We start from the raw sequence: 15,287 nt of genomic DNA on the forward strand, positions 1-15,287 counted from the left end.
GCCAGGTCACGATCTCGCGGTCCGTGAGTTCGAGCCCCGCGTCAGGCTCTGGGCTGATGGCTCAGAGCCTGGAGCCTGTTTCCGATTCTGTGTCTCCCTCTCTCTCTGCCCCTCCCCTGTTCATGCTCTGTCTCTCTCTGTCCCAAAAATAAATAAACGTTGAAAAAAAAAATTTAAAAAAAAAAAAAAAAAAAAAAAGATTTACAGAGAATTGAGGATTTAATACTTCTGTGCCTAAAACACTTTCCAAATGTTACTTTTTCTTTGGGCATCATTCTTCATATGTAAATATTTTGTTCTTTTATACATATTTTTTGCATTGAATAATACATTTGGTCTTGAAGTATACATAAAATAGAGTGTTTTATTTTAAAGATATGGTATGGATTCAAAAATAGATTCTGGATGTTGTATGTAAGTGATGAATCACTGAATTTTACTCCTGAAACCAATTATTGCACTTCATGTTAACTAAAATTGAAATAAATTTAAAAGAAAAGGAAACAAAAACAAAAAAATAGGTTTTGTCTTGTGGAGACCACATAAATAATAAAGTGCCTTTGTACTAAGTTGGACACCGTTATGTACTTTCCTCAGTTTATAAGTGCAGTTATGCTCCTTTCCCAGGAGAGGCTTAGCTCAGTTTTCTTGCTGTAGTGACCAATGTGAGCAGCTAACTTCATTTCACAGAAGAGGCAAATAGAAATAATGTTGTTCCCTGAACAGGCACCAGGGTTTTTATTATTATTATTTTTAAAATAGAAGAAGGAAGGTGGGAAGGGAGTGAATGTTAGTGACTTCTAATAAGGTAAGTACTATACTGCATTGATAAATGTATAAATTGATGGTACTTTTATTCACTGTTGGAATGTCATTTAATTTTCATTTATGTTTATAAGATACAATTTGCAGTGTAAATGTCTTCTGTAAACAAGGGAGATTTTTAGAAATCCCTTATGATAGCTTAGCTGTAAGTTTATCCATGGTTAGCAAAATAATGTGCATTTTGGAGGACACATATATCGGACTCGCAAGTACCTAGTAATTTTATAAAAAGAAAAAAGGTATTTTTTAAATAGGTTTAAAACTTTTTTCATTGTGGTAAAATATACATAAATATACATGTTAACTGTTTCAGCAGTTCATTGGGTACATGCATACTGTTGTGAACATCACTACCATCAGTCTCCAGAACTTTTTTCTTCTTCCCAAACTGAAACTCTGTACCCATTGAACAATAATTCCCCATTCCTTCTACCCTCTAGCTCCTAGAAGCCACTATTCTGCTTTCTAAGCACATAAGTCTATGAGTTTCACTACTCTAGATACCTCACACAAATGGGATCATACAGTGCATGTCTTTTGTGACTGGTTTATTTCACTTGACACAGTGTCCTCACGGTTTGTCTGTGTTGTGGTGTGTGGTAGAATTTTATTCCTTTTTCAGGCTAAGTAATATTCTGTTGTATGAATATACCACATTTTATTTGTTACCCATCGATGGATAGTTGGGTTGCATCCATCTTTTGGCTGTTTTGAATCGTGCTGCTGTGAACAAATATTTGTGTACAAATATCTGAGATCCTGCTTTCAGTTCTTTCGAGCATATGCTCAGAAATGGAATTGCTGGATCATGTGGTGATTCTGTACTTAATTTTTTCAGCAATAGTCCATCTGTTTTCCATAGGAGTTGCACTATTTTACATTCCTCTCAGCAATGCTTCTCCATGTCTTCACCAACACTAGTTATTTTGTTTGTTTTATCATAGTCATCCTGGTGGAAGTGAAGTGATTCACATTTCCCTTATGATTAGTGACATTGAGCATCTTTTCATTTGCTTACTGACCGTTTATTTCTTCTTTACAAAAACGTCTATTTAAGATGCCCATTTTTTAATCAGATTGTTTGTTATAGGATTGCTTTATATATTCTAGTTATTACCCCTTATCAGATGATATGATTTGCAAATAATTTCTTCCACTCTGTGGGTTTCTCTTTCTCTGTGTTGATACTATAGTGTCCTTTGATGCACGGAAGTTTTTAATTTTAATATCCAGTTTATCTGTTTTTTTTTCTTTTGTTGCTTGTGCTTTTGAGTGTCACATCTGAGAAATCATTGCCCAATCCAATGTCATGAAACTTTCCCCCTGTTTTCTTTCCTAAGAGTTTCATGCTTGTAGCCCTTATGTTTAGTGCTTTAATCCACTCTTGAGTTAATTTTTGTATGTGGGGTAAGGTAAAGGCCCAGCTTTATTCTTTTGCACATGGATATCCAGAAACTTTGTTTTGTGATCATTTCATTTTGCTTATACATTTTTGTTTTACTGGTGCCCCAGAAGGAATCTTTAAAAACATGAAACAAAATTGGAACATACAGCTTTTAAAAATCTAAACTGGCAATATCACTGGGTATTAAAGAAGTATTCAGCTCACTGCCTTTTATAATGAATACTTTATCTTTCTGATGTCGCTTCTTCTCTTTATTTCCTCTTAACAGATTTTCTCAAGGTCAGCAGCTTGTGACCAAATTAGTAACTGCTCCTGTAGCTTGTGGGGCGGTCATGGTACCCAGCACAATGCTCATGGGGCAGGTGGTGACTGCCTACCCTACGTTTGCTACCCAGCAGCAGCAGCCACAGGCACTGCCAGCCACACAGCAGCAGAACTCCCAGGAACAGCCGCTTGCTTCAGTTCAGCAACCTTCTCAGGCTCCGCTGACCCAACCACCACAGCAGTTTTTACAGGTAATTTTGCCCATGGGAGCTCTCCCAAGCCCGTTTACTTTCATATAATGAAATTAGACATTAAGAGAAGTTTTGTAAATCATCCGAAAAATCCATACAAGCTTATTGTACAAGTTAAATCTCTGGAAGGACAGAAAGCTTGTCCAGCTAGCTATCATTTCTTCCCTTGTCTGGTCTCTGGAAGACTTCTAGCACTGCTGTGGACATGGCCAGTTCTCTGAACTACTGGATAGAAATAAGGAGCTACTTGCTGCCCACCTACATCAAGCCACTTTATATAGAGTTCTGTCCGGCTAGAGTTTCTAGAATTCACCAGACACCTTTCTTTCTTCCTTCTAAGCAGCCCATCAGATTCTATGCTCTCTCTACAGGGCAGGCATGTCAACAGGGATTTAAAAAAAAAAAAAAAAAAAAAGTAATAGGCATTATCTTGAATTATTATGTTGGATTAAATTTTACAGTGATTTTTTGGTTATAAATTAATATCAGAGGAGAAATACTGTGGAGGGCTGTGTATGTCATAATTGAGAGCTTGGGCTCTAAAGTCAGGCTGCCCTGAGACTGAGTCACTGCTGTACCATATACTGTGTGACCTTTGGTAGGTTATTTACCAAAATTCATCTATAATATGGAGGTGCTAATAGTTGATATCTCATGGGTAAACAGTACATGTAAATCACTGAACATAGTTACAAGGCACATAACGAGCTGAAATTTATCAGCACTGTCTTGATTAATTTAGCAAACACTCAGATCAGCCAAAATGTAGACACATGTCTTCTCATGTATCTCAATAGATACCTGGATATATGCTTATCTAATGGATATGGAAGAAAGTTACGTAGGGTTAGCTGGGATTTCAGGATAAATTCCTGGACCTCAGTACTCTCAGTGGAGTGCACAGTAGCAGATTATGACATCTGGAAATCCAGCTTTTTCCCTTCTTGCCTAAGGGGAGCAATTCTGAATGTAGGCTAGCCTAGATTTGTGCTAGAGACCATTCCATGTAGGCCAGCCACATACATATCATATCATCAATTTTAGGGTTCCACAATATATGGTGTGATTAGAAGATTCAGTATTGTATACTCAGGCATAAACACATTATTAATTTATCACCCGTGTTACCGTGCACATAGAGTTCTTAACCTGGTGATATGGAAAGCTAAAACTTAAGGTTAGTTGCCTAAATGTCTGAGTCATACTGACAGTCCTGTAGATCTTAAAGCCCATACTGTAGCTGTTAATGACTAGGCTAGCTATTGTTATAAGTGAATTAATAACAAGAACTTATAACAAGTTATAAACTATTATCTAGAGGAAATAATACTCAATGAGAATTGAGCAAAACCTTAAAAAAGGAGAGAACTTGCCTTAAGGTCCCAGTCTTCTAAATCTGTCAGGGAACAAGAGTCCTTAAAAGAACAAGCATTCTCTGACCTCAGCCGTAGCAACTTCTTACTAGACATGTCTCTGGAGGCAAGGGAAATAAAAGCAAAAATGAACTATGGGGACCTCATCAAGATAAAACCTTCTGCACACCGAAAGAAGCCATCAACAAAACTAAAAGGCAACCGACAAAATGGGAGAAGGTATTGCAAATGATGTGTCAGATAAAGGGTTAGTATCCAGAATCTATAAAGAACTTCTCAAACTCAACACCCCCCCAAAAAAAGTAAGCCAGTGAAGAAATTAGCAGAAGACATGAATAGACACTTCTTCAAGATATCCATGTCACTAACAGACACATGAAAATCTGCTCAACATCACTCATCATCAGAGAAATACAAATCAAAACCATAATGAGATACCACCTCACACCTGTCAGAATGGCTAAAATTAACAACTCAGGAAACAACAGATGTTTGCAGGAATGCGGAGAAAGGGGTTCCTTTTTTACTGCTGGTGGGAATGCAAACTGGTGCAACCACTCTGGAAAACAGTATGGGGGTTCCTCAAAAAACTAAAAATAGAACTTCCCTATGACCCAGCAGTTGTAGTACCAGGCATTTTTTCAACGGATACAGAAATGCTGATTCGAAGGGGCATGTGCACCCCAATGTTTATAGCAGCACTATCAACAATAGCCAAATTATGAAAAAAGCCCAAATGTCCATTGACTGACAAATGGATAAAGAAGATGTGGTATATATATAACTTATATACGATGGAATATTGCTCAGCGATGAAAAAGAATGAAGTCTTGCCATTTGCAACAACATGGGTAGAACTAGAGTGTATTATGCTAAGTGAAATAAGTCAGAGAAAGACAAATACGATTTCACTCATCTGTGGAATTTAAGAAACCCACCAGATGAACATATGGGAAGGGAAGGAAAAATAGGATAAAAACAGAGAGGCAAACTATAAGAGACTCTTAAAGTACAGAAGACAAACTGAGGGTTGCTGGAGAGGAGGTAGGTTGGGGATGAGCATTAAGGAGGGCACTTGTTGGGATGAGCACTGGGTGTTATACGTAAGTTATGAATCACTGGGTTCTACTCCTGAAACCAATACTACACTGTATGTTAACTAATTTGAATTTAAATAAATACATTAAAAAAATAAAAACACTTAAGACAAAAATACTAATTTGAAAGGATATGTGCACCCCTGTGTTTACTGCATTATCTACAATATCCAAATTATGGAAGCAACCCAACTGTCCACCAATAGATGAATGAATAAAGATGTGTGTGTGGGTGTGTGTGTGTGTGTGTGTACACACTTGAATATTATTCAGCCATGAAAAAAATGAAATCTTGTGATTTGCAATACCATAGATGTAGCTAGAGAGTATAATGCTAAATGAAACAAGTCAGACTGAGAAACGCAAATACCATATAATTTCAGTTGTATGTGGAATTTAAGAAACAAATGAGCAAATGAATAAAGAAAGAGGCAAACCAAGAAATAGACTCTTAACTACAGAGAACCAACTGATGGTTACCAGAGAGGAGGTGGTTGGGGGGAGGAAATAGGTGATGGGGGTTAAGGAGTGTGCACTTGTGATGAATACCAGGTGTTGCATGGAAGTGTTGAATCACTATCGCTAACCTAGTATTACACTCTATGTTAACTATACTGGAATTAAAACAAATTAACCTGCCCCCCCGCAAAAATAAATAAATAAATAAAAAGCATTCTCTTATCCCTCCCTCCTGAAAAAAGTATCCCAAAGACATGGGACCCCTAAAGAAATAAGGTAGACAATACCCTTTAGAAATGCACTTCTTTGTAGATAGTAAATACACAGTTTGGCTTTTCTGATTATATAACACCTGGTTCCAAATACGCCTCTGTTGTAATCCTGTAAGACTCACAAATATCCTGAGCTCTTTATGTTACAAAAACTTTTTCTAAATAACAGAAAAAGTTTTTCTAGGTCCTTGGCAAAGTGTAAGGTTCAAGGACCTGTCCGTGTGTGTGTGTGTGCGCGCGCGCGCGCACGCAGCACAGGTGTCCTTTATATACATTTGCAAAAATCTCCCATCATATGTTTAGATTAGGAGTGCTGCATCAAGGTGTGTTGTCAGTAAGTAAGACTGAGAAAATTCATTTAAAACTTCACTTTCTTTGGGCTAATTTCCTTTGTATAACCAGAAATAGAAATCAGGTGAAAGAAAGAGGCTCACAGAGTTGAGACTTGCCCAGGGTTACACAGCTAATAAATAAATGGCAGAGCACAACTCGAATTGAAGGCTTCTGATTTCAGATCCTGTGCCCTTGTGTGATTGGTTGGTTTGTTTTTACACCACACTGCTACATATAAGACTTAAGTGTCTAATTTTGCCTTCGTTTTTCTGGTACTTTTAAATAACACTAATGTTAATATTTAATCTTAATAAAAACCCAGTATGGAGGCACTGCGATTATCTTAATTTTGTAAATGAAGAAACCGAGTCCCAGAGAAGTAAATAGTTTGAACAAGTCACACAGTCTAGCAAGTGGGTTAGCCAGAGTTTGAACCCAGTGGCTCATGCTCTGGGCTACTGACGTGCCGCCATAACCAACTGAACAGACTGCAGAGGCACTGTCTCTTTGACCCCAGAGTATATGTGTTTCGTATGTTCCTGCCTGTGCTTACATTTTACTGTCTAAAATTGTGGTCTTTAGGATTTATAAAAGGAAAAATTGTGTGGTTGGTCTCATGACATAGATTGCTTTCTCTACCATAAAATATCTAGCTCAGATTCCTTAAAGAAAGAAATTCTGTACTTTCAAAAGAAGGGAAAGCCTCATAAGCATTTTCCAAAATACTATTTTTAAATGAGAAAGTACAAATGATGTAGATTATGTGGAATTTAAGGATTCTGTCCCTATGTAGAGCAGAAAACTTGAGTAAAGCTTGATGTAGACAGCATAACGAGGGTAAAGCAATGTTGCATAATTCATTTGTTTTCTAGACTTCAAGGTTGCTCCACGGGAATCCTTCGACTCAGCTTATCCTCTCTGCTGCATTTCCACTACAACAGAGCACTTTCCCTCAGTCACATCACCAGCAGCACCAGTCTCAGCAACAGCAGCAACTGAATCGGCACAGGACTGACAGTTTGACCGATCCTTCCAAGGTTCAACCACAGTAGCACACATCCCTCCTCTCTGATCTCAGGAGGAAGGGGTTGTCCCTAAGAGTTGCTCAGATGATCTGAGACTAGGAGGAGAAGGTCCAGCAGTTTCACAAGATGCAGTATTGAGTGTTCTAGTTTCTGGACTTAGTTAGCAGGGAAAGTGCTGCCTAGTGCTACAGATGTACATTAAATACCAGCCAGCAGGAGATGATCATGGGGCCATAGCCAATTCTGACAGTGTTTTACTCGCCCAGCTATTTTTCAAATGGAAAGATAGATTGCCAAATGTTAAGCTCAGCTATGAAACATGACCTCCGGTCAATCAGAAAGGCACTAACAATGTTAGTAACTTTTAGTGGTTCTGTGCCTGTTTTCAAGTGTTACAGAGGACACGCCACTGTCATGTCAGGGGTTTGCGTACAACGATGCCATGAAGACAGTCCAGTAGACCCAGTAGACCCCTTCCCCATCCCCTCTCCCTTTTCAGATAATGATTGAATAGTAATTTCAGAATGTCGTGTGGTTCAAATGCTCTATGTACAGATACTGTAAAAATATTATGTATATGTCTGGATAAAAGGAGAGAAAGCAAAACATTTTGTAAGCTGCATGAAAGCATTATCTCTTAGGTATGAGTATATTTCCTTAGATTCTGACGCCATGTGCAAACTAGTACATCCTCTGTTTCCCCTCTTGTTTACAACACGGTAGTGTTCTCACTTTTCCGGGGCACAAGGCTTTTTGTTCATACTTTGGCTGTGATGTCACAGTTTGTTCAGTGAGGTATGATGTGCTGCTGGGAATGGATATTTTTTTCCAGGTTAAATTATTGAGACAACAGGATTTTCAAGTTACTCAGAAATATCCTTTATTTCATTATTTTTCATTTATGTTTGAAAATAGGATTTGCACTGCTTTATTTTAGATGGTTGGAAGTTTTGGTCACATATTTTGATATATAGTTCATAGTTGGAAATAGTTGTGTAAACGGTTTTCAATAAGCCTGAAAGTAATTTCAAGAATGTTTCAGTTATAGGAGTAAAATTTGCACACAAAAGATTTTAGGCACTTTTTAACATTCTCACTGGTGGGAATTTTAACTTTTAGGATTTGTTGGAATCTTTTTATTATCCTTCACAATTTCAATGCTTCTTTTAGTCAGAAATGATTCAGGGTTATTTGAGGGGAAAAAAAAAACCCATAGTGCCTTGATTTTGATTCAGGTGATAACTCACCATCTTGAATTCATTGTCTGGTTTCAGTAGCAGTTTTGAAACCTTAGTACATTTTTAACAGCATGTGGGTGTCAGTGCCATTATGATTCTCCTAAGTTTCCACGAAGACTGCTTTGAGTCTCTTGGACTGGAGGTACAAGTAACTTAGAAATAAAAACAAGGTGACATCCTGACACTATCAGAGTCATTGATGTGATCACAAAATTGTTTCCTAAATCAGCATCTTCCTTTAAAGCTGAACAGTTAAGAATTACCTGTCAATGTTTTCTATATATGATCTTGATATTCCTACAAAGAAAAAAGAAGGGGTAAGAATTGGCTTTGCCTTTACTATAACACTAGAATATTGTAACTCACATGCTTTCTAAACGTGAACTAAGATTTCATTTGGCAATATTAGATTCTAAAGGTAATAAATTCCAACAGAAATTACATACATAAAAAGATCATCTTAGAGCTTTTATGGTACTAATAATTAAATTGACAACCACAGAGCAAAGGAAAATTAATGGAAATACCTTATTAAAATATCAAAAATTATTACTGAAGGGAGGATAGCAAGCTGTAGTTAACTCAGAATTGACCTTAAAAGGAAATGTGTAACAGAACTGAAAAAGGTTTTGAGCAATGAAAATATTGTACTATAGAATTGCTCGACAAAGGAGTCAGAGGAATTTCTAAGACCGTTCTTATGACTTTTCTGTCCTTCACTTTGCTATCATCCCAAAAGGATAGACTTTGTCTTTCTACAGACAACTCTACCTGGCCACACATCTATTAGAGAGTTCATATTGAAGAAGAAAATAACCAAAGAAAGTTGGTACCTAGCCTTCTACAAAAGAAGTGTCACTGGATACCAATCAATAATGAACATATCAAGAAGCTCCTCTTCTAGCTAAATGATCTGGATGAAGAGATTTCTGACTTTCTCATGAATGTCAAGAATAGCTGTCAGAATATGTATGTAACTTGAGCGTAGGTACACATAGGTGAAATTGATGTAGAATATGGCAACAGTATTAGTTTTCTCCCCTTTCAGATTGCCTTTCTCAACCTTACCATGCCATTCCATATATCTGAGTTGTGCCTCATTTATTTATTGGCAATATTTAGTGGTATGGATAACAAAAGATATGAAGAACTATAATATTTATTAAGATTTATCCTCTAAATACCGTACTTAAAGGGAAAGATGGTGAACGGTGAGTACTGTGTACTTAGGTCTTCAAAGGCAAAGCAGAAGACAAGCCACAAGGTAAATCTGTAGACTGTTCACATTCTCCTCTACCAGTCCCTTCAAGTATTTTCCATCCTCATAGATATTTGGGAAGGAAAATTAGACAAAATGATGTTTTGTAATTCCTGTTGTTCCTCACAGCCCATTTTTGCCCTGCTTAGAATTGATTGAATTTAAAGGGACAGCTAGCTGCATTCCCTTGGCTGTCAATATATAGTGTTGTCGAAGAGCTAGTAAGCGCCAACTGCCTCAGCTCCTCTGTGTCCCGTCCCGCCCCCCCCCCCCCCCCCCCCCCCCCCCCCCGCCCAGCCCCCGGTTTTTCTTGAACTTGGGTTGCAGAGCTGCCCCTGCCCCTCCCCCATAATTGAGACTTGAGCATTCTGATGAAGACTGGGCAGTTGCCTGATCTTCGTTCCTGTAGCCAAAGTTGTTCATTAAAATCCCAAATCTACGTAATGAAAAAATACCAAATACAGACACCTTTCAGCTACTTAAAAGTCACCATCTTCCCTCCGCTGTACTCTCACAGCGATTCATTTTTTCTTACAAAACATTTTATTCTGGGTGGCACTTTTTAAGTGACAAACTATTGAAGATCTGGAAAAACGTGAGCTGCTCTGCAGTCGCCCTGCTCTGCACTGTGGTGGCCCCCGGTGCCAGTGCTGTTAAACCCTTCAGGCGAGGCTGCGGGGGTCAGTCACATTGCTGCTAAGAGTGGTGTCAGACCAGAACCCAGATGCTCAAAAGTACTCTGGTTCTTGAGCTGGAATATATTGGAGGAAAAGCAAATATGAGGAATGGGGATGGCAACAGGTAAATACTACTGTTCAGTCTCCAAAGTCTGTCCTAAGCTGAGGGGGTAATTCGAGTCCCATGCTCCGCTTTGTTACTTACATCTGGTTTAGGAATGTACTGGTAATAAAAGATGCCAGTGACTTTGAATAGGTGGTTACAGAATACTTAGTGCAGAAGAGTGAAAATGTTATTTGCATTCTTCAGAAGTGCTAAGAGTCTTTGGTCATTGCCTTAAAGCGGTCTGCTTGCAGTTAGTTAAGGGCACTGAAGCAGTGCAGCTCCATGCAGGGCATTGCAGTGAAGGGAGATGAACCTTTGTTCAAGAGGCCTTAGAAAGGGGCCCCTCGAAATAGTACTCTTTCTCCGGCTCCACAGTGGTGAAAATTATTTTCAACTGGATATTATTCAACTTGATTTCTAATGTTTCCACTACAGTGAGGTAAACCTTTTCCTTTTTTTAAAGTGGAATGCAAATAGCATTTTACTTTGGTATTGCTCGTTTCTCCTTTTTTTCTTTTTCTCTATTTCTTTGGTGATTGAGTTTGTTGATGATGGACATTTGTGGAAAACTCATTCAAGTCTATAACCTTTCCAATATCTGTGATCCTATTCCTAGTCCCTTGGGAGTCAGTGTTGGAAGGTATAAACACTGGATATTACTATTGCTGAGTGAGTCTAGCCAGGAGTGAGCAGATTGGAATTTTCAAATGGTGGAAAAGGAACAGCACAAAGGCACTTGCCATTTTAATTAGCGATTGGAGAGAGAGACCCTTTTAAGTTTGTTTGGGTTGGGTGAGCATTCCTCTAAAAGGAGCTTCTGAAATAAATGCAAAGGAAAAGAGTCGACTATTTTTATAGCATATTTAATATATTTGTATATAACTATGAATATGGTAGGAACCCTCCACATGCCTCCACTTTTCTAATTTACTCCCCCTTTTGCCATAGCACTAGTATAGCCTCATCCGCATGGGTAACGTGCCTATTGTCAGCCTACCAAAAGATAGCGCTGCTGCTTTCTGAGACAGGTGAGACCACCCAACTCTCATGCCTGGGGATCCTTTCTGTAGGAATAGCACACACTTCGAAAACAACATAACCACAGTCTGAAAGCATCATTTTGAAATGTAACAAGCACTTTATTGCAACTATTCATTTTGATAAAGTTTATTATCTTAAGCATTACCATTTCTAAAGGATCCCCAAATCATCACTTAGGTGAAATTTTAAAATGATACATTTCTGAGAAATGTTTAGATCCAGTGAACCGTAGCAGGTTTCTGGGAGTGATTTCAAGGTAGCCAAATGAACTTTGACTTTGGTTCTGAATGTGGCGGAGTCAGGAGATTGTAGATGGCTAGTTCCGTTTCGACACTATTGTAAACCTGTCTTGCCTATCATGTGGACACCAAAAGAGACCAATGAGCCTGTTTATTTTCAGAGGCCTAGGACAGTTGCATCAGTGTGAATAGATGTATAGAACTAACCTAAAAGTGACTGGTAGTAATATTTTAGAATATGATAATTTCAAGAATTCTTCTGGGTGTTTTAAATGTGCTCTGAAATGTTGGCATGTCATTTCAGCGTTTCCATTTGAATTGCTCTTATAATCTCTTTTGCACAAAAAGGACTGAGAAAAAGACAACTTCAGTTGAAGAAAAGTATAATTTGGTCTTATTTTAAATATGTCTCCTGTGGAAACACAGGGGATGAATTTTATTGGTATAGTTAGTTATTAATTCAGGATATTTAAAACAGTATTGAACAGCTCACAAGAAATTCAGCAAATGTGGACATTTAAAAATTAAAACTTTGTTTCCATGTGACTGTTTTGCATATTTTCCCCCTTGTCATAATTTAACACTACATTCCTTGTTTTTCTTAAATAAAATAATACTTTGCAGGTTCTGCTTTGAGTATTTAACAATATTTTTGTAAGCTGCCTGGGTCTTCCTAGGGAAACGTTTAGTGAAGTAGGATATAGTTTATGAAGAGACTGTTGAAGTGGAATCCCATCACCACCACCAGCAAACACTGAGGTGCTGCATTCAGTGACAATCAAAATAGTGAGTATTTATGGAAGAATTTAGAACGTGATTTTAAAGAGGCAATTGCTTTGAAAGCAGTTCTCTGGGTTTGTTGAATGAAAATGGCTAAATGTATTTATTTATATTTTTAAATATCTGTGTTGTTTTCTCATCAGAGTGATTTCACAGTGTCATGTATTTAATTTGTGGTTTGTTTTGTTCTGCTTCGTAATCTTCTACTTAAAAGAACTGGCTCCTCTATCTGGGGGCGCAGTCTCCAGCCCTCACCAGGACTGTCCCTGGGCCAATCCAAATCTGTTTTACTTCAGGACGGCAGTGGAGGGCCCAAAGCCGGATGCCCTGGCACTTCCCTCCTGTTCTCAACTCATTTAAGAAAAAATAAAGGTAACTCCTTCCAAATCTGCTTTGTATAGCTCCAACCTTTTTTCTAGTTTCACTTGCTGCCTTTTCTATTTTATGGGTACTTTTTATAGGATTACTTCCCCAATGCAGCCAAAGGCCAGTAGGACAGAACCAGTGGCACACATTGCCTCTGTTCTGCCCATTTGGGGAAATGTTAGTAAGAAGATCGGCATCTTCGAATGGCTGTCACTATCATATCCATAGTAAAACCCATTTCAAGTCCTTAAATACAGGTGGAACAACGTATGTGCACTGTACTCTCCTACAAAAACTGTTTGCTGTCTTTAGGGTACTGTTGCTTGGCTCTACAAAAACAAGGCCTTCATAGACAGTACTAGCCACTCAAGTAGTGTTGGGACATTTGAAGCCTACAAGTTGGAGGATACTTCTTAGCTAGTATACATCGGAACAGAATTCTCCATTCTAGGGCTCTCCGAGGAGCTCTTGAATCCCACAGGCCTCCAGCGGCGTGTACCATCTAGCTTTCGGGACCCCTCAGAGAATGATAACCAAAGCATGTCAGCCACAAGTTGGATTTAATGATGTAGAACATGTTTAACTCTGAGGCTTAAAATGAAAATGTGTTTCAAATGTATGCTTTTATTTCTGAGGAAACAAACTGTGACATCGCTTAAATGACATTCAAATGTTTTATGTGTGTTTTGAGTTATTCTGTACTGGTGCAAATTCACTGCTGGCAATGGTTGTGCCAGTACTAAAGAGTTAGTAGAGAAAGCTCTATTATCCTTAGATTGATGTATTATGTACCTAGACAATCATCAAGCAAAACAAAGTTGGCCAGGAAATGTCTTTTTTTTTCCCCCCATGTCAGCTAGAACAGCTGTAACTTTAGACCATTCTAGAATTATTTTGGAATCTGTTTTACTATGGCGTAAGTTGGGGAAGGGCCTCAGTATGGCACTTGCACATTTACTCTATGTAGAGATGGAAGCCCAAAGATGAGTCACATTCAGTGCTGTGTTGAAACCAGTTAGTGCAAAAAAGTTTTATCTTTGTAAATTTTTAATTGTTAACATCAGTTAGTAGCTGTAAAAACATACACCAAATTCTTTCTAATGTTCTGTGTGGTTCTTGGTTGTGCTACTCTTGACATTGCTGTCCTTACTGCTTGGTTCTTGGTTTTAGATAAAAATTAGATGTAGCCCATTGTCTTAACTTCCAAAAAGGTAGAGCTATATGTACATGGCTAACTGATCTTAAGAATACGTACTTTTCCTAAAGCAAACATTGAATTGAAATCCAAACTGATTTACAAAAACGAGATGGACATCTTGTAGGTATTGTATTCTGCCCCAATCCTAAATTGTACCGAAGCACGAAGGGATAATGAATGGTTTCAATGGTGCTATCTTAGGTTCTCTGCTGATTTTCATGAGCTGTGTTTGGAAGTACAATATTACATAAAACGTGGATCATTTTGTTACCAACTTAATATTGCCATTTTAATTTGGTGTTACAATTGGTTGCACTTGTTTTTCAGCGCTGTCCTTTGAGAAGAGGTAACGTGTTTTATTAGCCTACCTCCACTCAGGCCTCTTGGTGTATGATCATTTCTCCAGGTTATGATGTGCATAGTTTTCTAAAACTACATGTACTATTATTATATTGCTCTTTCCCGTAGACTTTTGTAATGTATTCCAAACCTAAAATCATAACAAAAGAGCCAAGCAGTAGCATCGGTTGGTTTTTTTTTGTTTTGTTTTTCGTTTTTTTTTTTTTTTTTTTTTTGTAAATGTAAAACTAATTAGATCCAGACTTTGTTTCCTTACTCAATTTTAAAAATAAAAAATACCTCAGTGCTATGTTTTTCAGTATCACCTGCATTTCTCAAAAAATAACACCCGCTTTATGTGGCACATAACTTGTAAGAATCACATTATTTTGGATTTTAAAGGAAGACTATTAAATATTTTAAAATCAACACCAATGACATTTTCTTTTCTTTTTACTCAGCAATGGAGTCTAACCGTATTAGCGATTTTTACCTCGTAGCTTCGTGTCGGAACTGCCAAATTCTTGTAGTAGTAGTACTGTCCTGGTACAAGGTGGTAGAGCCTCAGAAAGCTATGCTGTCTGTTACCCCTGCATTAAGCTAGTTTCTTGGGCCAGGCTGCCTGCACTGCCAGTCGGGGTTGTGATGGCACCAGCTACTTTCTAACAGGGAATTCTCCTTTCTGGTCTTGGAAAAGAAAGAATGCAATTACTTGCTTGCTCTGTTTGTAATAATCTAAAG

The 15,287-nt window shown here is 38.0% G+C and overlaps 1 protein-coding gene across 3 annotated transcripts in view; it reads left to right on the forward strand.

Annotated features, from left to right (window-relative positions):
* The window catches only part of CLOCK (clock circadian regulator), a 132,971-nt gene extending 118,115 nt beyond the window's left edge, over window positions 1-14,856 (forward strand). For all 3 annotated transcript variants that reach the window (XM_030313846.2, XM_030313848.1, XM_030313847.2), the window contains exons 22-23: window positions 2,499-2,745; window positions 7,152-14,856. In XM_030313846.2, coding sequence (XP_030169706.1) covers window positions 2,499-2,745; window positions 7,152-7,331 — 427 coding nt within the window. In that variant the 3' untranslated portion in view covers window positions 7,332-14,856. The remainder of the gene's footprint in view (window positions 1-2,498; window positions 2,746-7,151) is intronic.
* Window positions 14,857-15,287: the final 431 nt, after the last annotated feature.

The sequence above is a fragment of the Lynx canadensis genome, chromosome B1, assembly GCF_007474595.2.
Source record: "Lynx canadensis isolate LIC74 chromosome B1, mLynCan4.pri.v2, whole genome shotgun sequence".
Taxonomy (NCBI): domain Eukaryota; kingdom Metazoa; phylum Chordata; class Mammalia; order Carnivora; family Felidae; genus Lynx; species Lynx canadensis.